The following is a 27,502-nucleotide window of genomic DNA, read 5'->3' on the forward strand; positions in this document are numbered from 1 at the left end:
ACCACTGGGCGACGCCTGATACTCGCAAAGCCAAATCCAAAAGCTCAGGCAAAGGACTATAAATACGATTTCTTATTCTGTGCACTTGTTTAATTTTTTAAGCCTGTAGCTGTTGCGTTTTTTCACAAAATTTGCACGGTTGCTCATAGCAAAGGTACCTGCATCCATTAGTATTTAATATATTTAGTATTTAGCCATTAGTATTTGTTACAAAAACACAAAAATATCATGTGGTAATTTTGCAGCAAAATGCGTTTTCTTGCAGTGCTAGGCGTAAGTTTTTACCTGCAATTCTACAATTGGTGCTAGACCAAAGATAAATTTACAGTCTTTTGGTGCTTAAACTTTAAATATTGGTGCTAAGTGTTTAAAAAATGCTTGACGTCGCATTTTGCAAATTTTGGCGATAGCTCTCATGGAAAAAACGCAGAAACAATGCAAAAAGGTTACCCTAGTTCGTGGAGCTTACGGGTTTGGATTTACACTTCGTCATTTTGTTGTGTATCCTGGTGAACAGCAAAAAGTTAGTAAATTATTTATCATTAAATTTATTTTTCCTGTTTAAATATTGATGTTTGCCTATATGCTTGCAAGGTTATCTATTACAAATACATCAAAATAAATGGTTGTGGTCATGCTATTTAAACTGATATATTTATTTCCGAAGGACATATCAACTGCAAAGTAAGCAAAATTGTCATATGCCATTGTAAGGGGTTTGGTGCTTCAAATATCAGTTCAGAGTATCAGACAATTGGGGTGGTACTAAATACCGCATGTGATCACATGTTACCGCATGTTATTTTGCTGAAAATACTGCATTGTATGTGAAATGTGGGAATTCAAACCCAACAAGGGCAAAAGAAACCAGATACTAGTGGTATTTTATTTACAAACCCTCACCCAACCCAAATAGCTCTAACCGTTAGCGCTTTCAAAAGTCCGCAAATTTATATTTTCGTGATAGCATATTCAAGTCCTTTACAACCTTCTGCCGTGTGATAACATCCGGTATACCATGCGGTAACATGCACTATCATGCGGTATTTAGTACCACTGAGACAATTGCATTGGCTGATAATCAGTTAACCCCTAATATCTAGCATATGCCTCACTGTTTGTTTATTTACTTTTTTCATTGGAAATCATTGAAAACTTCTATGAAAAGCTCTCACTAATTTCTTGTTGACATATAACTGTGCTTTTCATATTTGAGTAGTTTGATGCACCAGGTGTCAGCCAAATTAGCATCATTATATTAATACTCTTTTTTTATTCTAATGTTTTGTTTAGGACATTGATCACAAACCTTTGGAGACTATATTTGTTCAGTCAGTTAATAAAGGTAGTCCAGCAGAAAAATTTGGTCTCCAGGAAGGTGAGATCTTTTTGAAAATTTCTTTAACATCGCTTGATTGGCTGACTGCTTATAAACAATATTATATATATTAGTGATGGGACGATACCAGGTTTTGAAGTGAGTACCGATACCGAGTACGAGTACCACATGTATATACCTTCGATACTGAGTGTGATTACCGAGTACTTAAGTCTAGTGTTGTACTTAGTTGTATATCACTGGCTAATTTATCTGCCATGGTCGCGGGTACAGGCGTTCACTCACACATGCCGAAAAATGTAATCACCACGTGATAGCGAAAAAGATATCTGTAAACTGGCAGAACTTTTTTCCACTTTTGTGCTGTCCAAAGCAAATATTGGCATAAAGTTGCCCATATTTATATGGTATAAATCGGCCTTCGGTGCTCGCACGTTGGTATCGAAAACAGAAACAAAATATTTCGATACCGAGTACGAGTATCGATACCACTGAAATCGTTCGATACCATCGATACCGAGTAGCGGGTACTCGTCCCATCACTAATATATATACATAGGTTCTACTGACAAAACCTAACAATATCGGTATGGGGTTAGTAGTTGGTAAACCTTCAAAAAACAAGACACTTTAGGGTACAAGTGTAAAAAATGTCATATTTCTGGCAGCTAGCATAAAATTCAGTTAATGTGTTGAACTAAAATAAGACTGGACTACAAAAAGTTTGTTAACTGTATATACTTGTAGTGTTGGAGGCCCTTATCTTTATTCTTAGTTAGTTAAGACTACTATATATACTCATTTAGCGTAAGAAAGCATTTTAAAGACTGCTTTCGGTTTGTGAAAAGCTTAACCAGTTTGCCATTGTTTATTGTTTTGTTTTTTTCTATTTTCCAAACTTTGTGTTAAAAGATGTACATGGTCAATAGCAGAAACATTTTGTAGATATCTCTAAAATATTGTTGTGTCAAAAAGTTTATTTTTAAAAACCATCTATTGTTAACAGCAGATAATAGTTAATAGCAGATATTTGTGTTAAAGGTGATCGTATTCTTTCCATTAATGGACGAAGTGTTTCTGGTGTCGATTACAAAAATGTTGTAGAGTTAGTAAAGTTAAGGTAAGTAGCTTGCTACAAATTTGACATTGTTTTTAAATGTCTACTTTTTTAAATGTACACTACAGTTTATGGCTCTGGTGTTTTGGTCAGCATTTTTTAAACAAGCATAAATCATTGGTGGCTGTTGGTTTGCTACTGAAAGTTCGTTGTGATTTATTGCTATTAGGAAGATGTTTTAGACCAGTGGTTCGTAATTTGTGGTGCACATGCAACTAGTGGAGTTTTAAGGTGGTGTGCAAGAAACTTTCTGCTATACGTGATGTAACTTATCTGTCCCAACTGAATAGTCCCGGTTTTGAGCGAAACTTATGTCTGGGCCATTCTTTAGGATTTGCTAACCTAGCTGGTTTTAGAAATTTGCTGTCCTAATCATAAATAATAGGCCTTATCTCTTGGTCTACCCATCCAAACATAGTTTAGATCAGTGGTCAGCAACCGCTGGTACGCGGCCCGGTACCGGTCTGCTAGGAGTTCGTTACCGGGCCGTACAGTTTTCAGGTTAAATGCTAAAAAACAATTTGCCCATGTATCCCGGGGATGACAAATTAATTTAAGTGTTTTTATTGCTAAATATTTGTAATTTTTTGAAGACCGGTCCGCGATAAAATTTCACTTTCAAAAACTGTCCGCGGTGCAAAAAAGGTTGCCGACCCCTGGTTTAGATGGTATGCAGCAATAGAAAAAGTCTTGGGTGGTACTCAATCAGTAAAAGGTTGAGAAACACTGTTCTAGACAGAATGACATGTATAAAATATGTTCATGTATTATTGCCCAAAAATTGTTTGACTTTCAAATATCTAACGCAAGCTTATAATTGTATGTAAACATATACATGGTGTAAATTTATAAAATGAAAGGTGGAAATCGTTGTGACAATGGCAATAGAATAGGGAAAGATTCCCAGAATAAATGTACCAGGATTTGTAACCATATACATGGTGAATTGTATTTTTAGTGCAGAGAAAGTTGATCTTCTTTTGGTGTCAAAGAAGGAAGACATTTTGCAAATGGTGAGTAAATTTTAAATAGTTTTAATACAAATATTAAAGAATAAAAACTTTTTTTTATGTCATACTGTTAACCTCTGTTAAACCGGATTCAGTTAATCTGGATCTTCGCCTAATTTGGCCAAAACTTTAGTTACAAATGATTTGTTATCTTGTAAGGCTTTAACTTAACGACATCGGTTAATCCAGATCTTCATCTAATTCGGATATAATTTTTGGTCTGAATTTGTCAGATTAACCAAGGTTTATTGTATTTTACTTACACACAGTTAATCCCTGATTACAACATACACAGTCAGTACTGTTCCAAGCAATCTGGTCCTACTGGTTCATTTCTGTTTTGTTATCATAGCACTTAAGGGCTGTTCAGTTTGTGACCCAAGTGGGTTCGGTTGTATTGTGCCTGTAAACCGCAGACGCCCTTCACTTATGACAGTTATTCATTAACTACCAAGTTCAATTCTATTGACTTTGAAAGTGACAAATGAAACTCCTCGACTTGATTTATATCTTTTTTGTTTTGATTTGTTATTTCAACAAAAGGGGGAGAAATAGACTATTTTTTATATGTTCAATGTCAAATTTAAATTGAAGTTAAAATGACAGTTTTGCATTTCAAAATTAAAGCTCTATTTGTTTTCAACAAACTTTATAAATTTTAAATCAAGAAACAAATAGACTTGTAATAAATGTCTAATGCAAACAGAAATCAAAAAATTAAAAATAAAACTCTCGCAATTTAAAATTAAAGCACAATGTAGCCTTTTTCATTTTTTGTTAGAAAGCTTATAACAGTCTAGCACACAGTAGAACTAAAATCAAGCCCTTAACTTTTGCCTGTAAATAAGGAAGCTATTCAATGGGCCCATGAACAATAGGTGGTGTTGATATCACCCACTTGTGAGGAGAAGTACATTAAGTGTATGGTGGCTACATTTTGAAGCAGTTTCATTCTTCTTTGGCTTTAGCTGATGCTTAAAAATATTCTATGAAGTGGTAATATATTGTTAATTTTTTGCCTTGTAAGTATTGGCCAATGTTCTGAAATACCCATTTGATTTCTTTACTCAAACCAGAACTCATATAACTGTCAATACATTGTTTTAAATATTTTGCAGACTTAGTTAAATGTCCCAATAGCCATTTGTTGAATGTACCGAAACTGAAACACACATTAAACTGTAAAAACAATGTTTAAACATTTTGCGGACTTTGATAACTGTTTTAAAATACCATTTGGTTGATGGACCCAACCAAAACACATACAAAACTGTTAAAACAATATATATTTAAATAATTTGCAGACCGTGGTAAATGTACCAGAACACCTAATGCTCTTGTGTTTGCACCCGCTGTTTTGGGATAAATATTTAATAATGCTGTAGGAATGTTAATCTCACATTTCCACTATCTGAGCTTAAAGAAGTAGAAGCTGGTTATTACTATGCCTTGTACTCTTAACAGGTCACATGCCTTTGTACATGATTTTATAAATACCTTAGCAATACTTGTTTACTCATTAAGCGGTTCTTAATAATGTTGTTTGCAAACACAGTTCTGAATAAGAAGCCCATTAGAATTTTTCGATTCTATTTATGTATATTATAACATTTATACATATTCATGATGCAAGTGGTGCCTATAACCTTTCCTATGTGAAATTAATGAATAGTGCCATGAAGGACTGTTTTGTTACTTTTGGACCATGACAATCAATACATATATTTCTGTACATTAACAACTTTTACAAAACTTGTACTCAATGTTTGAACAGTATATATTTGTACTTCATTTGCACTGTTTTAAAATGTTATTTCATGTTTTGAGAACCTTTTTAGTACTTAAGTGTACAATTTTATGTGAGTCCCTAGCTTTCATTTAGGGGAGTTCAACTGTGGTAGTGTTATAAAGCTTACCGCATTGCACAACCCTGTATAATAACTAACTTTCATTTAACAGGCCCAGTGTGTGTGGTACAATAGGCGTTGTACGTGTGTCGGACTCCTATTGTTGGGAATGGCGCTTACGCAAAACGTGTACATTATTCCATATTAAGTAACCACTGTCAGAGATACGAAATACCGCTGTTCTCCGTTTCGTTATCACGCTGTTGTGTCAACATTATATTGTACATGTAAAACGTTTGCTGGAATGCGGTCGCTTGTCGTTATTACTTGAAACGCGAGGTCATATTATGCAACCCTGCGTTACATATAAATTGACACCAGACTTTAGGCTACTTTAACGTGCTTAATATAAATTGGATTCTTAAAGCGTTACCATTTTGTTAATATTGCCGGACCAAAATGATTTTCCAAATAGCTTTGAAACAATTAACCGTGGGTCCATGTTTTGCTGTATTTGCACAATTTGAAATTACGAATAATTTTTATCAAAAAAAAATGTGGTTACTAATTGAAAAGCGCATGTTCGCCATAAATGTTTGCGTTATAAACGAAATAATAACACTCAAACAATGGGCCAAAAATTTGATTGATAGAGAGCGTTTTAACGTCAGTATTTTGTCGATGTTTTTTCTAATGTTAGTAAAACCGAAAATGAAGTATCCAAGGATTATTATTGATGATAAACATTTTTTGCGCATTTATGACAACGTTTTAGGATACGTTTTTTATTATTGTCGTTGAAAAATGAACTTACAATAATATTTAAGTGACCATTAAAATTATACGGCGTTTAACAGTGCCTAGGCAAAGTGCCTTGCCAACTTGCTTTGTAGAGTCAACCATGGCCATTTTTTGTTTTAGTTGCACAACTTTAGATACAGATTGCGAAGAATTTGTATTGATTTTACCAGCGTTTTCATTTTGTAACACTATTGACACGATTTATTTACATTCGCATTAAAATGTTTGTCCCGAGTAGATGATGTAATATTTGACACCGGTGTTTTCCTAAAATACCTGTAATTTGTATCCACTAAGTGGCGCTAAAGGGCTGATATTTCCAAATGTTATGAATAACAGAAAATATTAGGTGCAAAGTTAAACGGACAGCCTCATACGCTTTCAACATTCCACAAATGCTAAAACTGTGCTACAAAAAAAACCCGCAAAAATTCAATAGCTATCTTCCCTTTGACTCCAAGTATGGCGTTTGCGTTAATCAAATCAAAGGATTTTAATTCGAAAATTTATCATTCCTCTTTAGAAAGCGTTGCTGAATTTGATTAAATTGCGCCAATTTTTTGCAAGTAGATTCAGAGGGGTTTGGGTGCACCGTTCCGCAACAGTGGGTCTGTGAGCCTTTATTGAGGACACGCCTGGTTGCCCGTCACGACCCACTGACCTTCTATCCTCACGCACAGGGGAAATATGCGTCAAAGGCCGGACACAATGGTCCTTGTGATGTCACAATTGTGCCCAGTGACGCGGAAAGACCGGGGCAGATCGCAGTTTATTTGTGGTGGCTTTAACTGTAAACTTGGGTTTTGTGCAAGTTTTTGTTGTTTATTTTTTGTGGAATTTGACCTTTGTTTATTTATGTCTTTTAAACTATGCGTGAAAGGCAAGGTACGCGTTAACATTTTGGCTTTTATGTCGTCTAGCAGTAAATAGCCTGATTCAAACTGTATAAACAGGGTATTTTAATTTAAACACGCTGTCAGTATTGGAGAGCTTTACCTTACACAACATTGCGACTTTGCGAGTTATCTGAAGGTTTATTGAAAATGTGTTTTTAATTGAATGTTTACAAATTTCAGCTGTTTTATTTAGCTTTGTTTGTGGTTTTATACGAATAGATCGTCTGGTCAACTGTACATATCCCTAAACCAGGCATACGCCAAGTCTGCACAAAAGAAAATTTCTGTTTAAACTCGACAGAGCCGAATGTGATTACTGGCAAACCAATGTGTTGGTCTTATTGGTCTCTCTACTAACAGAATCATATTGTATTTTCTGGGTTATTCAGGTTTTAGTAGTTTGTGCCATTTCAGGCGTTTACTGATAAAAGCACTTAGCAAATTCCAACTTTAACACTAAATAAGCGTTTCGTCCACCAGGTTGTATATTTAACAAATTTGTCGTTAATGGTGTGATGCTGAACAAAATACTAGTTTTTTTAACCACCAGAACGGTAGGGCTTCTACAGAGCAACGAAGTGTATTTGGGATCACAAGAGCAGGGATGCGATAAATTAATTCCATCAGAACCAAGAAATTAAACGTTTAGCATTAGCGTTCTCGATTTCAAGTTGAAACGGATGAAGTAAACCTATGTTACCGGCTGTTTTTCCGACGGGTGATACAGCAGAAGGCTAGCAATGCCGTAATTGGCAGTTTACAAGCATGTGAAGCAAAAAATCGCCGATCACATTATGCCCAGAGGGCCTACGGTCTCTAAACTTGACTAGGTGTTGTCGAAGGTAGCCGGCTTTTTGTCCTGAACCGAGCGTTTGTTGTCAGACAATATGGCATACTTGACCAAAGTTGTGTTGTTTGGTTTTGGTTTTAGATTCCTGTAGTAGAAAGCTATGTGACTGCTATTATTGATTAAGCTATATTTTGGTAGTTTTATAGTACATTCGTTAGATGCTGGACTTTAGCCAACGTAGTCAACGTTATCGATATAATCTAACTTGACAACTTAAGCAGGAGTTTTTATGAAAGGAATGTTATTGGTTTTCGTAAGGTTCTAATTCTTTCGAGTTCGTTGGTTCATTTTTATCCATATTTGTAAGACAACGTTTATTACGGATTTAAACTGATAAAATGTATTAAATTTCTTGAGCGAAACTTATAGAAACAAGTCGATTGGCAAATACGACTCAGGCTTTTGCAGTGTTTTCACCTTAAAAGTTACAAAGCCAATATACAGGCGTGTTGACTTGCAAATTGTGCAATAAAGGGCTGCTGGCTTGTAAATTATATATTATTGATGAGAATATATGGCCTTACCGGGCCTTGTGTGATGCTTGCGACCTAGAACGTTGCTTTCCACTTATGCTGTATTAATGAAAGCAAGTATTGGACGCTTTTCAAGGAACTATGTAATGTACATTTCACAATAATTTAAACGAACCGTATTTTTTTGTAAAAAACATCAAAATTGTTTGAACGTTTTATATACTTGAACTCCAAAATCTTATTATATACATGGAACAAATTTTTTTACGTAAGTTAGGTTTAAAATGTTCGAAAATATTCAGGTTATGTTTTTGACCGCTTTATTCCGACCTTACCGAAAATAAAATAATGTAAAAAAAACTGGTTCTAAACTTAGTCATGACTATGAAAGGAGTCAAGGTTATTGTTAGTTCGCGCGCTATTGTCTCGTAAATGCCGTAAAATAGAATACCGTCGGATACGTATTTACCACATCTTCTACACCACAAAAGGATATGACTCACGAGGCAAGCGTCCAGCCATCAGCGTCTGGAAACATTTCTACCCCTTTAGATAATTCTTTTTGAAACCTTTTTTGGATTTTGTGATGTATATTATGGCCAACTATATTTTGTACGATGTTGCAGCTTTTTTCCAATTTTTGGATACAATACGAGTACCGCTCAAAAACCCTACATTTACACCTACACATGTAGGTTTTTTGATGAAAAAAATACGATCCTTTTCAACACAAAAGCACTTCACAGGCAGAAAAATACTTTGCTACATTCTTGTTGGTGCCGTGTAACACAAGCTGCAGTAAATTGAGATCTCTCTTTATCCCACTGGCGTACGCATGCCCGAGCACCAACCAGGCGTCAAGAGGCCAAGAGACTTTTAACGCTCAATTTTGCTTACTTTGACGCGCTATTGAAGTACGCCGGTTCCTACGAGTGTAGCAACAGCTGAAAAATGTGCTAAAATTACTTGAGTTTTTGCTTTCCTGAAGTTACCTTGTGGTTTTAATATTGCGGTGTGAAAGTTGTAATGGAAAGGGTGTGGGAATGAATTTTGTTTTGTCGGTAAATAGGTTCAAACAGCGGTACATAACTGAAGCTTGAACATTGGTATTTGTAATCGTCTGTATTGAACGCACGTGGTTTAGGACGATTATTGTATAAGCGCAGTTGTACAATAGCAATAGCATTTCGCTAGGCCAGGAGCAGGTACACTAGGGCAGACGAGTAAGAGAGTTTTAAGGCTTCTACGAGTTGAAATTAATGCTACGTGTCCGATTAAGAGCAGGCAGCTTCTGTTTTTAGAAGAAAATTACATACTTTTTAGCTAATTAAAAAGTCCATGCCCCTTTAAACGTTTTTTGTTACCTTTTATATACCAGTGCTTATCACCTTTTTGCAGCCACCAGGACATTTCGCGTATATTAGCAGCAAAGCTGTGGCTAGCCAATTTTTTTACACAACGTTTTCTAAGACCTTAAGCATTGCAAAATAGCAGAGCCAATCTTCAAGAGGCAACTTTTTTGAACACGAACTACGGTTAGAAGTACTGCCTTGCACACAAAAAACAGCACTAGACATTTAGACATTTTTACGAAAATCGCCAATTTTAACGTTAAAATTCCATTAAAACCGAACAGATAACTATGTTACTTCAGTACATGTTAGCAATAGGTTTTTAGGTAGCTCGGGCCTTAGGTTTACTTAACTTTGAAACGCAACCCGAAAGGTTAGTGTCCTTATCGTTTACTCATCCTATTTCTTCCTTTGATCTCTCAAAAGGCTTTGTCGTTCACTAAGGAGTAAAAGCCGCATACTGGCTTGACGACGCTTGTGATAAACAAGAAACCCATTGACACGAGTTCTACCGATGTTTTGTGCCCTTTAAACGATGTCGCAACACATTCATGACTGTTTTATCATGTTTGAGTGGGTACAGTTTAATTAAGGAGCAGCTAAATTTGTGCGCATTTATTTTGAATAAGGTTTATCATTGACATATTGCAATGTGGGTGTACTCGTCGTGTCAGGAGCCTAATGTAGAAAAGCTTGTTTGTTTTGAAGATGCGCTTTAACTGCTGTAGCATCAACTTAAATGTGAATCTATGCACATTTTGTTACTGTAAAACCCGTTTCATGTTGATGTGAAAAGTCGTAATCTTATTCTACACGTTGGGTGAAATCTATTAGTTTAAACTTTATGCCTATTGCCAGTATTTGACAGTAGGCACTTTTCTGGAGGATACAGAATAAATATTAAAACTCGCAGGGTCTTGTTGCGTAGGCTTCTGCTTTTATATGTATAGTGATATTCTAAAACACAAACTGTATCAATTTTGTCGTATACGTTGCCCCTAAACAATCTACAGCAGGGGTTCCCAACCTGTGGTACGCGTACCACTAGTGGTACGCGAAGGTTTTTCAGGTGGTACGCGAGTAGCGTCCGTTCTTTTTTCACAAAAACCTGGATTCACAACTTTATCATTTATTTATCTGGTTTTGCTGACCAATTGGTGGACAGTAAACAAAACAAAATAATTGTGGGTCTTTAGTGTTATTTTAGTAGGCCAATATTATTCTCTTGAATATAATATAATTCGATCAAATTAGTTGTTCTGCCAGAAGTGGTACGCGTAGCAGTACAGAGCGTCCAGTGGTACGAGATCGTAAAAAGGTTGGGAACCCCTGATCTACAGGAAAGCTTTCAAAAAGTGTATGTTCATTTAAGTCAGGGGTGGCCAACCTGCGGCCCGCGGGCCACATGCGGCCCTTGAGTAAAGGTTGTGCGGCCCGCAGAGACGATCGAATTTGAAATGTACTGACAAACGAGTCCAAATATTATATATTTTTAAGCGGATTCATGCGCCCTATGCTATTCTTCTGCGACCTAGCAACGTATGTGGCTAGAATCAAATGCAAATTTTACTTGTAGCCAAGCATATTTGGTAAGCAACGAAGTAAAATCACCTTGTGTTATTGTATTTAGCCCCACAGTAACAAAGGTTGCCCACCCACAGTGGTCGGCAACCGTCGGTCTGCGAGGAGTTCGTTCCTGGGGTGTAGACTTTTTCAGATTAAATGGTTTACAATATATTGCCCGTGTATCACGGAGATGATCAACTAATTTGTGCGTCTTTATTACTGAATATTTGTAGTTTTTTGAAGGCCCGTCCGCGAAAAAAAATCAGTTTCAAAAACGGTCCGTAGTACAAAAAAGGTTGCGGATCCCTGCTTTAGAAGACCTCAAATCGTTTTTTGAGAGAGTTCAAATTTATTGATCTCATTGATAGATTCATCATCATATTTCTTCACATCGATTATGGTTTAACAACAGGCCGTTTCATTACCTTAACCGCCGGCCCAACACATCAGTGTGCAATAAATTTGACCGCAATGCCGGTTTGCTATCAGCATGGGATTCACAGCAGTGCATGCTTTCATGGCCTTATTATCTTTTGCAACTTATCGTTTACATTGCGTTGATACCCCAAGGGCAAATTTCTGTACCGCGTTTGTAGCGAACAGTGTTCACTTGGCGGGGGTGTAGGCTTAGTCATGTGGCGAAGATGAAAGGCAGTCTGCTGTGCTTATGGTGCTTTTTAGCACTGTTGGTTGATGTAAGCGTGGAAATGTTTGAAAGCTTTGTCAAAAATCGTTTTCAGTGTGCAATACCTCACGTAAAATGTTGTTTTGTAGACAGGCAGGACTATACCACAGCATCGTATACTTTACACTGTGTACTGTTGGTTGATGAAAAGCGTGGAAATGTTTGAAAACTTTATTAAAAAATCGTTTTCAGTGTGCAGTACCTCACATAGAGCGTTGTCTTGCATACAGACAGGCGGGACTATACTACAGCATTGTAAACTTTGCACTGTGTTCTCAGTTTCTGAGTCAAGGTTGTGCCCAAATCTGTCATTTTTTACACACGATTTTGTGCTTTTGCCATCTATTTTTTGACTTTGTGTACTAAGACCTGCTATAATAGGCCAATGATAGTTTACTAGGCCAGCATGTTGTAAAACTAACCAGGTTGACAGCACGTGAAAATTCTTGTCCATCGGCGGTATTTGAACCAGCGTCTATGCGTTGACTGGTTGGAAATTAAAATGAACTATGCTAAAAATACGCTTTCTCGTGTACTTTATGTAGAATAGGGTGAAAACAGTTTTGTTTCGTTTGCACAATACAATCAAATTTTCATCATTTTCCAAAGCTATCTCGGTTTATAAAAGACACTACCATTAGTTGACATCGCTAAAAGCACCAAATTTGGGCCTTTAGTTGACCGGGGGTGGGTCATCGTCAGAATAAAACTTATTATTCACGACTGTAACGTCACTGCGACCTGTCGCGTCTCTGCGTGAAAGTTGTGACTCGTAATTTTACACGCATCGGGGGTAGGGAGAATTGACTCCTATAAAGGCACCGTTGTAACGGTACGTAACCTACCTTTATTTGCCGGCTTTGTTTTAGTGCCACTTAGTTAGGTTTAAAACAACTGTGATTTATTTGTACCAAATGTTGATTGTTGAAATGGTTGGGGATAAATCCAAAATCATGTGGTGTTTGCGTTGTTTAAAATGGAAAATTGCTGATGGCTGTACTAACTCTTCTGGAATTCATTTGTAGTAAAAAAATTACAAATTTTTGAGATATTCTTGCAGTATTTGTATCCATAAGTATGCTGCGAACAGTGCACCTAGAACCTAGAATTTCTCATCAGTGCAGTTGGTGACAAGACATTTATTGTAAAATTGATGGTCTCGATGTTTTTTTTTTCACAAGTCACTTTTAATACCCCAACCCAGTTGCGCGCCTTTTAAATTTATTTTTCGTCCCATTCTAAAGTATTTTCGGACAAAACATCTTTGCACTACTTAAAGCATGTCGTTGCACTAACCATTTTTGTAAAGTCACTTTTTAAGAACCAAACGCTGTAGCGGACCTTTTAGAAATATTTTAATTCACATTCTAAAGTTTTTTTTACGAAACATCTTTGCACTATGATTACAGCATGTCGTTGCACTGAACTATTTTGTAATTTTGATGACGTTGCGCATTTTTTCCGGCTATTGTAAGGCCGGGTAATAAATAACGTCACTGGTGAGGAATTTCGGACAGGTAAAGGTGCCAATGCACCCTTGTAACACGGCCTTTTGATATCCGGTCCCTGTACAACGCTATTGGAGTGCTAATACCCACTTAAGCACAGTCTAACTCCATTTAAGTGCCGTTTACCACAACGGCACGCGTTCTGTTATGCTTCAAATCCGGCCTTGTGTATTGCATCACAATACCGATTGTGTGGTTGTGTTAAGAGTTCAAGTACCTTGCGAGAACGGCAACAAGTAGGCAATACTGGTCCTTGCTTTTGTCTGAATCGTCGCTGTACAGAACTTGCGGCTTTGTGCTTCACAGATGTTAAACCTGTTTGAATTTTTAATGTAATCGCGCTCTCCCTTTGTTTCATCATGACGTAACGTCTAAAGTTTCATCAGAAAGAAGAGAACGAGAGAAAAAGGTAACGCGCTTTTTTCCTTTTTTGGTCGCTTGCTTTCACTTTCTAGTGGTTCGTCGTGAAACTGTGCGTTCCGTTGGTTTTATTGTAAAGTCAATGCCTTAACGACATTATGATATATCATTGGGCATTCCAGAAGTCATAAATGGAATATTTTTTGCCCTGTAGGCATTCACAATTCATCTATTGTTTGGTTGTTAACTTATGAGAATTTATTGTAGCACATTTTCCTTTGTTCAAAAACCAGTGCAGTTTGTTGAAGTAAGGAAGTACGGCACCCCTGGTTGAAACTTAAAACGTGACCTTTTCTACGTATTAGTAAATAGGCAAAACTTGAATTTGGGGCCCTCCTAATGGTAAGGGTGTGGCTTAGTGATCCCCCTTTTAAGCAGTATAAATATCACGCAACTGACGTATTCTGTACATTGCGTTACAAACCAGCACTGTCGCGCATTTTCACAGCACTCCTGTGGCCATGCATAATTGATTAGAACGAAATTTATCTGCTGTTACGATCACGGCCGTTGCTGCTCCACGCCTTCTGGCTCTGTTGTTCAACCTTGCAGCGGGTACAAGCCCCTATGGGCCACCACAGTATGTGCGATGGTATTTCTCTGTCGTTGTTTTGCCGTACAGTTTATTGCGCTAGTCTTTTAGATACAAAAATGAGCAGTATTTGTTTTTTTGGCAAGACTTTTACCAGAATTAGGGTTACTGAACAAACGTTTCGTCCACCAGGTTGCACATTTAATAAAGTTGTCATTCAACTGGTGTAATGCTAAACAAAATACATGTTGATTTTGTGAACTTGTAGTTTTGCTGACGTTTCAGGTAGGGGTAGGGCTTCTACAGAGCAATGAATGAAATAATGCGAGTATATCCCGCTTCTTTTGTGCATTTTTGCTCTGAAGAAGCCCTACCGTTCTGGTGGGCGAAACGTCAGCAAACGTTCTTTAAAAAAACAACTAGTATTTTGTTTAGCATAACACCAGTTAAATGACAAATTTGTTTTCAAAAAAGACGTTAGGTTGCTGCGCTGACATGCCTAATATGGAGAGTATGTGATGCAATTGTGTGTTAAAGAAGCAAGATGTCCAAATCATATACAGTTGTATGACAGGTAGAGCGCTATGATAGTGAGTTAGGTAACCAATAGGGCAGGGATGGCGAACCACTGACCCGCGGGTCAAAAAGTGACCCACCACGTAAATTCCAGTGACCCACTTGTAGTTTCAAAAATTTATACTGATTACTATAGGTAGGGTTACCAGATTTCCAAGATTAAAAACCAACGCAACAGTTAACTTTAAGTCCTTTGCCAGATTGCCTATTGTCTCAATATACAGATTGTTGAGTCAATTGTGAGGCAACAGATATGTTTATTTAAACGTAAAACTTGAAACGATTTGTTGTACCTTTGTTGACGCTGTTCGGTTCCACACATGAATTTCATAAAATCAAGTGCCAGGAATCGTCTCAGCACAGATATGACTGCTGCGTGTATTAAACTGAAAACTACCTAGGATTACAAGACTTGCAGAAAAGATGCAGCAACAAGCATCTTGATATTGACATGTAAAAAAATATGTGACCCACTTTGTTTTCTTTTCGAATTTTGATGTCATGTTTGACCCATTCAACTAACAAGGTTCGCCATCCCTGCAATAGTGAAACCAGAGTTTTTAGCTTGAGGCGATTTCCGCTGAACAGGAAATGCCGATGACGTAGGCAGCCGGAAACAGGATACGGAAAGTGGCATATCAGATGGTATTAATTCGCAATGTTTAGCTGTAAACAAACGGAAACGATAAAACTAATTTGTTTGTTATGTGGTGGCCAAAAGCTCTACTTTTTTCGGTTGTCACATATATTACTTTATGTGTTGGTAGATTTTCGTTTAACGTCGTTTACTCACAACCGTTAGGCTGAAAAATTGTTTCTTGGGGCGTTTGTGTTTGCTGTGGCCAAGGAAAATAAAAAACGAATCTAAAGCATTTTTTTATTGGATCAAAACATTGACAGCAAGACAAATGCGAGACGTTCGCCTTTGAGTGGTAAAAGTTGATTTTAAAATTGGCAGTGAGGTGCAATTCGTTTTCGTGCCATATTCTTTGTGCGCTGGTATAAATTTGCTTTGTTTGCGCATTCCTGATTTTCAAGCTTGTTACGGATAATATTTACATACCACCACATGCTTGACGGCATCGGGTTTTAAAAGTTGATTTTGTGGGGTATGGACAAAAAAAAATACATACTGCGGTATTAAAATAATTTAGAAATCGAACCATTCGTCGGCATCGGGTTTTGAAAGTTGATTTCGTGGGGTATGGACAAAAAAATACATACTGCGGTATTCAAATAATATAGAAATCGAACCATACGTCGGCATCGGGTTTTAAAAGTTGATTTCGTGGGGGTATGGATGGACAAAAAAATACATACTGCGGTATTCAAATAATATAGAAATCGAACCATACGTCGGCATCGGGTTTTAAAAGTTGATTTCGTGGTGTATGGACAAAAAAATACATACTGCGGTATTCAAATAATGTAGAAATCGAACCATGCGTTCCCTTCAGCTTACGACGAATTAGAAAATAACAATTAGATTTAAACCATCACTCAACGCCACTAATATAAAGTTTTACCCTTTGTCGTGTTAAATCCCGACATGAGGAACACAGTAGCGCCATCAAACATAGCTCAGATGCCAGACATAGTTGTGCGCTCACTTGGGGATACATGACGTTTGCACTGAACACTGAGTAACACCCTTGGGAAAGACACTATTTGATTCATCAACTGTTGTTCGTCCAGACGCGTGGCAATTCAGAGGCGCGATTTGTGTCTTAACTGTTGACAACAATAAACTACATTTGAGTAGTTTTTTGTAAATGTTTGCAAAAACAAAATTGTCAGCGATGTTGAATAAAACGTAGCCTTTTTATTCGGCAAATTTAAAATTTTCGAAGTTTTTGTTTTCTCTTGTTTTTTTCTCTTCTCTATTAGACTTATGATAAAAAGTAACATCCACAAAGATGGTCACAAATTTTGGCTTAAAATTTTTAATTTTTTTGGCTTATCAAATTTTGGCTTTAACACTGCATCTTCTAGCAAACGCAAAATCATGTTTGTAATATCTTCCAACGATACCACATAAAGATACTGTAAAAGTGGGCATGATACCAAAGAAGCATACATTTTCACCCGCCATCACTCATTCAAAATTTTCAGATTTCTAAGTCAGATTGAATCAGTTTTTGAATGAGAATTGGATTGCGTTCAAAAGCCTTATCCCTTTTAATCATACCGCTTGCTATGTCGTTTAATGAACATCAGAGATTGAGTTTTCAATTTTGGCCAAGCTCCGCTAATCCCACAACGCTATGTGACGTCACAAGTCGATTACAGTCACGTGATGACAGCTGAGTCGCGCGTGAACCCGGAGGGATTAAGGCTTGGGTGCGAACAATTTGTTTAACGGCCGGCGACGACTCTATCGTTTGTCAAAATGTGTGAATTGCATGTCTCTTCTTATCAAATGTTTACTAATGACTTAACGCCTTGTTATCCGAAAGATCAACACCACAAAGGGTTAGAAATACATTATCAGTGGTTATCTTTGGCTTGGTGGGAATTTTTTTTAATGGTTATGATCAAGTATACTGGTCACTCGCAATAACGCCTTCATAGCATTCAACAGAGATTCGTAAACCTAAAACTGTCTAATGCTGTGTTAGCCAATGAAATAATAGTACATTGGTTTCACTGTTTTGTGGTTGAATAAAGGTAAACAGTTAGTTCAAGGCCTGCTGTCGGTGTTTTGATCCGATGCTGAAACTGATGTATGCTCAAAGATAAAAATAACAGCCCAAATAGGCGTAAAAAGTGACATTCTTTATTGTTCAAGCGTTTCGGCAAATGCTCATGCCATTATCAGTGATGCGAAGGGCCAAACCTGTAACGTTTATGTGAGCCGTTATTTTCATCAATAAACTTTATGTTCTGCTTCTAGATTTGATTAACAACGAAAGATCTCATAATCTTTCGTATGCAGTCAGCAAAAAATATTGACCGTCTTATGCTGATTTAGAGACGCTCTTGGAATGTCGGTGCCATCGTTCAAGTGTTTTATGCAGCACCTGCGCACTCGAGTAGTTTATCTTAACAGTCCTCCTTCGCGATGAACACAGAATATTTCGAATTTGAGCTTTGTCTTGTTCAACGAAACCTGGTCGTTGCGTTTGCATATACCCAGGAACACACAATTGCCCGTGTGCTACATAACACACCCACACAGAGACAGGTTATATGAATTGGTACCTTACACGACAATAATAAAAGGGTCCATTTGTAAAACGTATTAGTCGGCTATAAACATAGCAATTTTTTGTCTTCCAAAACGAGGAAAAAACTTGCCATGTTTTTCCTCCGTTATGTGATGGCTGAGTTGTATATGCGTGTTCACTTAAGCATTGATTTACGCCACACGGCTTCGTTAGGACTCGACAGAGCATACGCGTGCCACCTGTTGCCGGAATGTTAGGCTTTGAAGGTAGATGGATGGCAAAACGACTTGACGGCGATCGAAGAATGCGTGCATTTCTATGCACTGATCGATGGCACTGCCCTGAAACCGAATTATCGATTAAACTAGATACGACCCAAGGGACTTGGTCACACCAGGTTTTGAACCACAACAGATGTAACAGCGTTGCTGAGACGTGATACTGGTAGACAACATTTACAGTGCTATGAGCCCCAGGTGTTTGCGTGGACCTACGAAGTTACGTTTGTTTATTTGTGCACCACGGCATAGCGCGCCCACTTTTAATGGCTGCGTTGTAGTAAATAGGTCAGTAGACCAAATGGGTTTGTTTGCAAAGAGCAGTTTTGTGCTAGGCCTGAACCATGTAGAGATACTACATGAGGAATGCGCTGTGTTAAACAGTGCAGCAGCTGAAATTGATACAATTCTTTTGTGCTCAGTAAGAAAGGTTTTGAATTACAATTGTTGTTTAACTAAGGTTTGTTAACCTCTGAAACGATGGGCAGATCTTGAAATTAGTGGTTTATCATGAGTTTTCTGTTGTTTTGTGCATGTTTTGAATGATGCACTGGTAAACAAGTGCTATAGAGATGTTTTGTAAGGATTAAGACATGGGCTGTGGTACAGTCAGAGCTGTGGAATTCGGCAGTGCCTGGCGTTTACTACACTTTGTTATGATTCAGCTCACTAAATGTTTTCATTTTGTAACTTTAAGCTAAGATAATTTGATGACTAGTGTTCAGCAAAATCCTGCCGAAAATCTTTTTTTTAGTTAATCTTGATTTACAAATGTTTTTGACTTTTGTTTTCAATGCTTTGTTTTGTTTGCTTTATAAATGCAGTTTTGACCAAAAAAATTGACAGGATAAGGCGAAGATCCAGGTTGACCAATGTCGATTAGTTAAAGCTTTACCACATTACAAATCATTTGTACCTGAAGTTTTCGAAGTAGGTGACAATCTGGATTAACTGAATCCGGTTAAACCTAGGTTTACCTTAGATAAGTTTTGCCATTTCTTAACATGGAAAATTGTTATTTTGCAGGCGTATCCGGCTTCTTTTCTGCCTTCTAAACCTAGATTGGATCCTGTTGCTAGAAAACAACTCATTGAAGAAAGGCCCTATCAAGAGCCGCCAGGATATTATAAAAAGCAACATAATTCACAACCAAGGAAAAATCAGTGTGCCAACAAAAACAACAGCAACAGAATAGAATTTGCGAAGTTTCAACAAAATTACTACGACACATTGGACTCTGCTTACGGAACTGGAGAATCTTCTTATAATACTGTTGATTCTTCATATACTCAACATGCAACGTCTGACTATGGATCTTTAGGGAATAAATGGAAAGAACCGAAAAAAAGCAAGGAGCCATTGTCCGCCCAACAGCGCTTATATCCAGGCAGTGCATTTAAGGTGGTTGTCCCGAATTCGCAAAAGTTTCGCTATGCGGACGAAGTAGAAGGCAGCGACAGTGACAGTGACACTGCGACAGAAACTGAGACTGACACCGAAACGCCGAAGCTAAGTCAAGAATTTTACACCCAAGACGAGGAAAATATGAGTTATGTGCCTGACTATGTTCGACCCATGCCCATGTCGCCGGTGTCTGTATCCACGGTTACCTCACCAACAGCTTCTTTTACCACCAGCAGGCCGGTACAAACTTTGACCTTGACGTCACCTTCAACATCTGTGTCGTCGTCAAATATAACCTCACCTACTTCTTCAGTGAAAGGTAAGAATTAAATTCTGACAGCATGTGTAAAAAAATTATTTTATAAATGTATTGTTAGGCTTTTCACACGTTGTGATTTATCTACAAATATATACTGTATAGAGTTACATTGTTATGGTGTTTTGACATGTTAAAAAACATTAATCAACATTTTTTCCGAACTACCAATTTTGTTTTGGCTTCGCTAATTTGTGGAGAAATTTTTTTTTTTTTTTGAGTTATTTTGCTAAAGACCTTGTTGAATTTTCAATATTTTAAGCTAGTGCTTAGATGTAAAGACTTGTTTTTGGTGTTTGTCAAGTTTTAAAATTACCAAGATTAATGTTGATTGCATTTTGTATCGTACCACTGACATCATAGACATTATTTATTTATTTTTATGCAACGTATGGACGGACTCACCACTGAGTCTGTGTAGCTTAGTTGGTAGAGTGCAAGTCCTGGAAAGGATACTGTTGTTAGCTTGAATCCCACCACAGGCTAGATTTTTCTCAGCCTGTGCCTTGCCATATGGGAATAAAAGGGGTCCAGCTGAATTGGTTTTATGCCTTTAATAGGCCTGGTGTACTATGATTTGTTTTTCATGTTGACTTTTACAACTTGGTGTTCAATTGAAACAGATTTATTTCTATGTCACAGCTAATTACAGACCACAGCACATTCATGGCATTGCTGCGTGAACAGCAGGTGGTCATTATTAACTGCCAATTGTGCCAATTAGCCAGTAATGAAACGTTAGCGTTTCAAGCCTCTGTGCTGGTTTCTGTATAGATGGACACTTGAATATTTTCTGAGAATCAGACAATAATTACATTGTGAAGAGCTTTCTTATGAGAAAAATGTGGTATTTTAAATACATGAATCTAAAAAGATGGTTAAATTTACATTACATTTAAAAACAGTGGTATATAGACTAGATCATTGGTTCCCAAACTGTGGGCCATGGCCCAGTACTAGGCCACCAAGACATTTTCAATGGGCCACTAAGCCATTTGAACAGATTCTACTGTTTTGTTATACTGTAGATATTATGCGCTTTGTTTTGAAAAACATGTTTGCAAAGAATTCCGAATTTTGTAGCCAAATTTCAGAGGCATGTATCTCATTAAAAATAAATTGCTAGAAACCATTTCTCCTGTTTTTGAGTTATTTTTTTTGTGCCCAAATTTACAGCACATGGTGGGCCACGAATCGCTATTAAATAGACATTTGGGCCACAGACCAAAAAAGTTTGGGAACCCCTGGACTAGATAGAATATTACCAAAGGTACTATTTTTATGTGCACTGTAGGAGTTCAACAAATTGTTTGTAAACTGTTCAGAAATCCTGTACAAAACAGCAACAAATAATGGAACAGTGAACCAAAATACAAACAATAAAATTTAATGTAAATTACAATGTAAAAGTTTGAAATGATATAAACTTTCCTTTTTGCTAAAATCTTCTTTGGGGCTTTTGTTTATATTTGCCAGTTGAGCAAAAAGGAAGTTTACAAACTATGCCGGGCAACAACACTATATTCTTTGCCATAATACACTTGGCTTGCAATATTGAATCTACCAAATTCGGAAAATCAGGTCATTCCCTTTTAAAGCCAGGTATCAGCCAGTGAGGTCATAATGTAGTGTTTGTTGTTGGCTGGCAAGCTCTCACATGTTCGACAACAGCTTACATCATTCAATTTAGCCTGAGTCAAGGCCAGGTTTTCGTCTTTCACCATTTGCTTTCTTGCAGACGTCAGCTTCGGAGAAGAAGTTTTGTCGCCTCGAGGCACTTCTTTGTACAAGCGCAGCCCTCGAAACACCTCCTACGCTGGCTACAGGTCAGTATAGCCAAACATGCCGCTGTTTGAAGCATGAGTGTCTATAAAGGGCTACAAAAGTAGGGAATCAAACTGTTGGATAAATAATAATCAGTTATTGTGAATGTCAAAATATTATAGTGTGCTTGTATGATACAGTTATTATTATGTACCTGCATGTGGTCCAAAACTTTTTTATATATATCTTATCTTGGGTTGCAGATTATTTGCAGACAACTTTAGGTGATTTTTTAACAAGTATATAAATGATAACATTGTAGTTTTTTAAATTTACATCACATGTTTTAGCTGTAGAGATTATAGAGTTAAAATTGAATTGTCTAAAATGAGAGAAAACCTATTTCTTTTGTGTTAAGTATCAATTTGAACCTAAACAAAATTGAAATGCCTATCACTTATGTGGGAAATCGTTTCTCATGGTATGTTTGAGTTTGACCTGTGGTCGTAATGAAAAGTCTATGCTGTGGTCGTAATGAAAAGTCTAATGTTTTGTGATGTGTATTGGTTTTGTAGGGAGGATTATGTACGCAAACAGAAGGACATACTCTGTGGCAAAAAGTCGCTTGAAGAAAGGATGAAGAGTTTAGAGTCTGGTGCTGCTGTAAAACTCCAGGTACAAAACTTACTTAAAACGATAAATCAGTTTTTAGAAGGGCATCATGTTGTATATTTTGTATTCTACCTAGAACTAAACTTGCTAGGGTGTTTAACTGTCCTAAGCCAAATCTAGTTACCCTAGTACATTAGCATGGCCCTACAGTTTCACAATAGACCCTCAAGTTTTTGCAGAAAGTAGGTTATACAAGAAGGCAATACTCTTCTGTGCTGAGCAAAACTCTATTTTACTATATGTAGAATTTGTGTTTTGTAATGAAATATTTCATTTCAGATTAATAGCACAACATTTATCACTAAGAAATAAAGTTCCTTGGATGCTTTGAGTTGCTTGCAAAAAGTTTAAACCTACCAACATTGCTCAATAATCACATTACGGATTAATTAACATCAGACAAAATTCTTAAATTTTCACATTTCGCATAATTTTCTTTGGAGGCATATAAGTTGTAATCTGAATTTGGAGTCACAAATTTGGGTAAAAAAACATTTACTTTAATTTGTACATGTGATTTGTAAATAGACACTTTAGCTCTAGGAATATAACCTGTGAAGTTGATAAAAAGACCCAGTTTTATTGACCTTTGTACCATTTAGCATGCGCTATGTAATCTATTTGGGAGGAATGAAAATGTTTTGAATTGTTAAGTGAGGAATTTGTCAATAAAGCTTGGGAACAACTTAGTCACCTGTGCCTATTTAACAGTTTTCAGGTTTTTTTAGCATTAAAGGTCCCAAAATTATATGTGACTTTAAGTAATAACATTGTTAAACCACTTAGGTCAGCAAAGGGTCACAGAAGCGAAGAAGACGAACAGATGCCAGTAGTGGTGAAGTTACCCCTTCTCAACCTCCAGAAAACTCTCCATTCAATGATACTCCAAGGTCACCAAATCATCATGAATCACCATTTAGGAAGGTATATATGCAAATGATTTCCTATCGAAGACATGCATTCCATGTGGGATGATCATGTTGTGGTAAAATTTATTTTTAACCCTCACCTGTGGAAGCCAAACATTCAAGCAACAATCGTTTTTGCTGACTAGATTTTGGCAGTTTAGGTGCCTGTACTTTAAGAAGTAAAGATTTTTCAAATGTAGCACTCAAAATAGGTCAGCAACTTTTTGGGGGCTGGTTGTGAAGTATTTTATTCTTTTTATGAAAAATTTGGTTATTTGAAGTTGGTTTGCAGTAACTGATGATGCTTGTTTTGTTTACACTGCAACAAAGTAGGATGTTTTTTAATCGGACCCACTAAAAACCCTAGCTGAGACTGCAGCTGTTCATAACTATTTATCTCAGTGTTATACTTTTATAATATGAGACGGATGGAGAGTTACAGTGCAAAAAAGCTGTTAAGCAAAAACCTGAGATTTATATATATATATATGTAAGACAGCAAAGGTTTCCCAATACAAACATTTGGACACTTTTTGAGCAAGAATCTGCACCATACTTGTTCTTCCAAATACAGCCTTTTTATTTAATCAATATAGTATTTTTGTAAAAGGTATTTATTTTTATTCATGCTCATTCGTTTGAAGGTGCAATGCCAGTTTGTGGATAATTTTCTCGTTTAGAAAAAATATGCCTTTGTAAACTTAGAAATGATTTTGTACTGACCCAAACTGGTTTAAAATTATTTATCTAGACCAGGGGTGGGCAACCTGCGGCCCTTTAATAAAAATTCATCGGCCCGCACAGACGCTTGGATTTCAAAAGTACTGGCAAACGAGTCCAATTATTACATATTTTTGAGCTGATTAATGCCTGATGCTAGTTTTCTGCAATCTGGCAAAATGTGGCTAGAATCAAATACGAATTATACTGGTATAGTTAAGCATATTTGGTAAGAATCACTTTGTGTGATGCACATGTGCGGCCGTCGATCAACTTTTGACATTTATAATTGGCCCTACAGTAACAAAGGTTGCCCACCCCTGATCTAGACAGTATTTGTGCACTCATACAGGTATAATGAAGCTTTGATATGACAGCATACAGCAGCACTTAAAAATTTACGATTACTGTCTTGTCGGTTTAAGCAACAATAGTGGTTTTTCTTTCCGTTGTAAACCACAGTCTAGGCCAATATTTGCTCATCCTGAGTCAATACATGATTGTCGGCATTGTACATGGTTATGTAGCACATTGTTGCAGAGCTTTAGGTACTGGTGGTCAATGACAGATTCAGTGCTAGTATATGACCTTACAGTTGTTTTGTAAATAATAGGTCAGGTACATCTTATCTGGTAAAATGTAAATTTGCCTGTTGTGATGCAGTAGATGCTATGTTTGGGCAGGTAGATTTCTCAACTTTTTTTGCAGTAGGTGTACTTACTTTAGAAAAAACAGTTTTCAATTTTGTTAATTTGTTATACCTGTGGTTATTTGAAAGATGCAACAATTGTGAAAACCATACCTCGGTTTTACACATGTTTTGTGATAGAGGAACTTAGGTAAAAAGTAAACTTTTCATTACAGGATGTTCAGTTGGAGCCAGCACCAAGCAAGCCTCCTCAACCTGACATTATTGAGTCAAATCAGCCTCGAACGCTGGCATCAGATCAGGTTTGTGTATAGAGTTCTGTTACTTTAAATTGTAGCCTCGTTTTTTATTCTGGTCTAAATGGTTTTGTTTTGAGTTTGTGTGAAAACCTCTTTGCCATTTTTAAATCTATCCCTATATTTTAATTTAATTGTAGTAATATACAATTCCGTTAAATACACCCTAAAAATGTTTCTTAAATACATAAATTTTATTAAGCAAAAGGATGTAGCAGCAACCTATATTAAAAAAAAATGTATTTAACTGAAGCAAGAAAAACATAAGGTACTGTAAAAATACATTTGTCTAAAAAGTTTATTATTTCACAGAGCCTGCAAAACGTATCCGACGATGAGATAAATCCTCCATCAGACAACAAAATGATCAACAACATACATTTAACACAACCACAACTGAACGATAACCAAATATCTGATCAGTCACAAATCAATCCTGTTCTGGATATCCCAGAAACAAACCGAAAGCTTGAACCAGTTTCGATTCGGTGGAATGTAGCGTCACCACCGACAAGAAGAAAAAACAGCCTTAAACTCACTGAGGATTTAATAGAGGAACCTGTAAAAGAGGTTGAAGACAATTTGTTGACATCTGAGCCTCCAACTGATCCGCAACCTGCCAGAAAGTTTGGCTGGAGGAAGCCATCAGCTGATGCTCTAAATCGAATGAAAGATGCAAAAGAGGAGCTTGAAACTGAGGCAAGTTATGGTGTTACAACTAAAGTCTATTGACTAGGGCCCAAGTCCAGCCAGAATCTGAGTACTTGGTACTGAGCATCGCTGTTTTTGATGCTCGGTGGTCGACCATGCAGTTGCCCAATCTGACCCGAGCATTTATTTTTCATATTCATGCCCTGCCAACATATAAAACTAGCGTTTGAAAGGGTATCCAAGAACACAAGCTCTGTGTTTGAAATGCATTGAAAGGTGGAAAAACAGGTGCTTCTGTGGCCTGTGCTATAGTTGTGAGATATAGTTATAACACATATAGTAGCCACAATCGAAGCCCAAAAATAAGCACTGACTCAAATATGTTTCTTCAGAATTAAGTTTATTTCTAAATGTGAAAAGACATATGATTTACCAAAAATTATAACAGATGTGCTTCTGTCACACAAAAAAACTACTACAAAAAATCCTAAATCAAAGCACTAACCTAGAATATCTTTCTACAGCCAATTCCCCTTGTTCAAGAGCCAGTTGAGGAAACCAACACAGCAACTGTTGTTGATGCTCCTCCCACTCCTCCTCCTAAACCAGAGCTTCCGAAAGTTCAAATGAGAAGTCCATCAAGTAAGTCATGGTGACAGTATAAGTAAAAAATATACCGGTCTTAAAGAAGTGGCCATTGAACTTATCACATAAAAATAGAGCTGATTTTCTCATGATTATGATTTATTTGGGTCACCTTCCCTTAAGGGGACACATATTGTTTTTGTCCGTATTTTTTTCTTTTTTCTGTCCAACGCTGATTTGTTAAACATGTTTGGTCAAGAAAGAGTGCTTCAAATTTATTTAAATTTTCAAACATGTTAGTTAGTTATCCAAAATTGAACCTCTTAAAGTTTGACAACGGGTCACTTAGCGGCCAATAAAACGTAAATATTTTAAAACAGCTGTATATACATGATCCAGAAGTTTCATACATTGCTGATTGGTGCATTTACTTGCAAACATAATCATGTTATTAGATTAAATTATGTGTACATTTATTAAATCATAAAATAAATTATAGAATATTTAAATTGACAATATATGTATAAAACCACCCTTCTAGTTTACAACTTCTCTTTTAAAACTTCTCTTCACCAGAAGAAGCAGCCCTGCAAAGATCTGGAGCACCACCTCCTCTGATACTAGATATCACCACAGACAATGCAGTTGTCCCTGTTGAACTTCGCTCACCCAGGGGTGAAGGTGGGGCCTTTCCACGAGCCAATATGCGAGCTAAACGAAATGCTCGGGTTTTTATGTTGCCATCGTCTGATGACAGTGAAGCTGATAACATGCTTTCCAACATCAAAATGTCAGTTGACCAAAAGTAAGTGCCAATTTTATAATTAATGTATTTTGCCCAATTATTTTGTTTAGTTGTAGTGTTTTACTTTAGAGCAGTGGTTCTCAAACTCTGTTTTCGGGGCCGCATGCGGCTCCTAACCACTAATTTTGCGGCTCGCACCAGACCTCAGAAAACCACCAAACATTGCTATTTTAGCTTTCAAAGTCATAATCTTTAGTGATTTTCTTAAGGTTTCCTTTTTTGCGGCTCCCTACACACTTAAAAAATACCATTTGGCCCCGACAATAAAAAAGTTTGAGAACCACTGCTTTAGAGATTGGTGCTTGTTTCAGACAT

The 27,502-nt window shown here is 36.9% G+C and overlaps 1 protein-coding gene across 3 annotated transcripts in view; it reads left to right on the forward strand.

Moving 5' to 3' along the window:
• The first annotated feature begins 247 nt into the window (after positions 1 to 247).
• LOC145222192 (uncharacterized) overlaps positions 248 to 27,502 on the forward strand; it is a 50,153-nt gene continuing 22,898 nt past the window's right edge. For 2 of the 3 annotated variants that reach the window (XM_080088243.1, XM_080088245.1), the window contains exons 1-12: positions 248 to 523; positions 1,294 to 1,378; positions 2,381 to 2,459; positions 3,415 to 3,469; positions 19,444 to 20,140; positions 21,876 to 21,963; positions 22,477 to 22,576; positions 23,360 to 23,497; positions 25,066 to 25,152; positions 25,459 to 25,845; positions 26,322 to 26,439; positions 26,959 to 27,187. In XM_080088243.1, the coding sequence (XP_079944369.1) occupies positions 416 to 523; positions 1,294 to 1,378; positions 2,381 to 2,459; positions 3,415 to 3,469; positions 19,444 to 20,140; positions 21,876 to 21,963; positions 22,477 to 22,576; positions 23,360 to 23,497; positions 25,066 to 25,152; positions 25,459 to 25,845; positions 26,322 to 26,439; positions 26,959 to 27,187 (2,171 nt within the window). In that variant the 5' untranslated portion in view covers positions 248 to 415. The remainder of the gene's footprint in view (positions 524 to 1,293; positions 1,379 to 2,380; positions 2,460 to 3,414; positions 3,470 to 19,443; positions 20,141 to 21,875; positions 21,964 to 22,476; positions 22,577 to 23,359; positions 23,498 to 25,065; positions 25,153 to 25,458; positions 25,846 to 26,321; positions 26,440 to 26,958; positions 27,188 to 27,502) is intronic. The other variant, XM_080088244.1, reaches the window with a different exon arrangement.

The sequence above is a fragment of the Phallusia mammillata genome, chromosome 4 (assembly GCF_965637545.1).
Source record: "Phallusia mammillata chromosome 4, kaPhaMamm4.hap1.1, whole genome shotgun sequence".
Lineage (NCBI taxonomy): Eukaryota > Metazoa > Chordata > Ascidiacea > Phlebobranchia > Ascidiidae > Phallusia > Phallusia mammillata.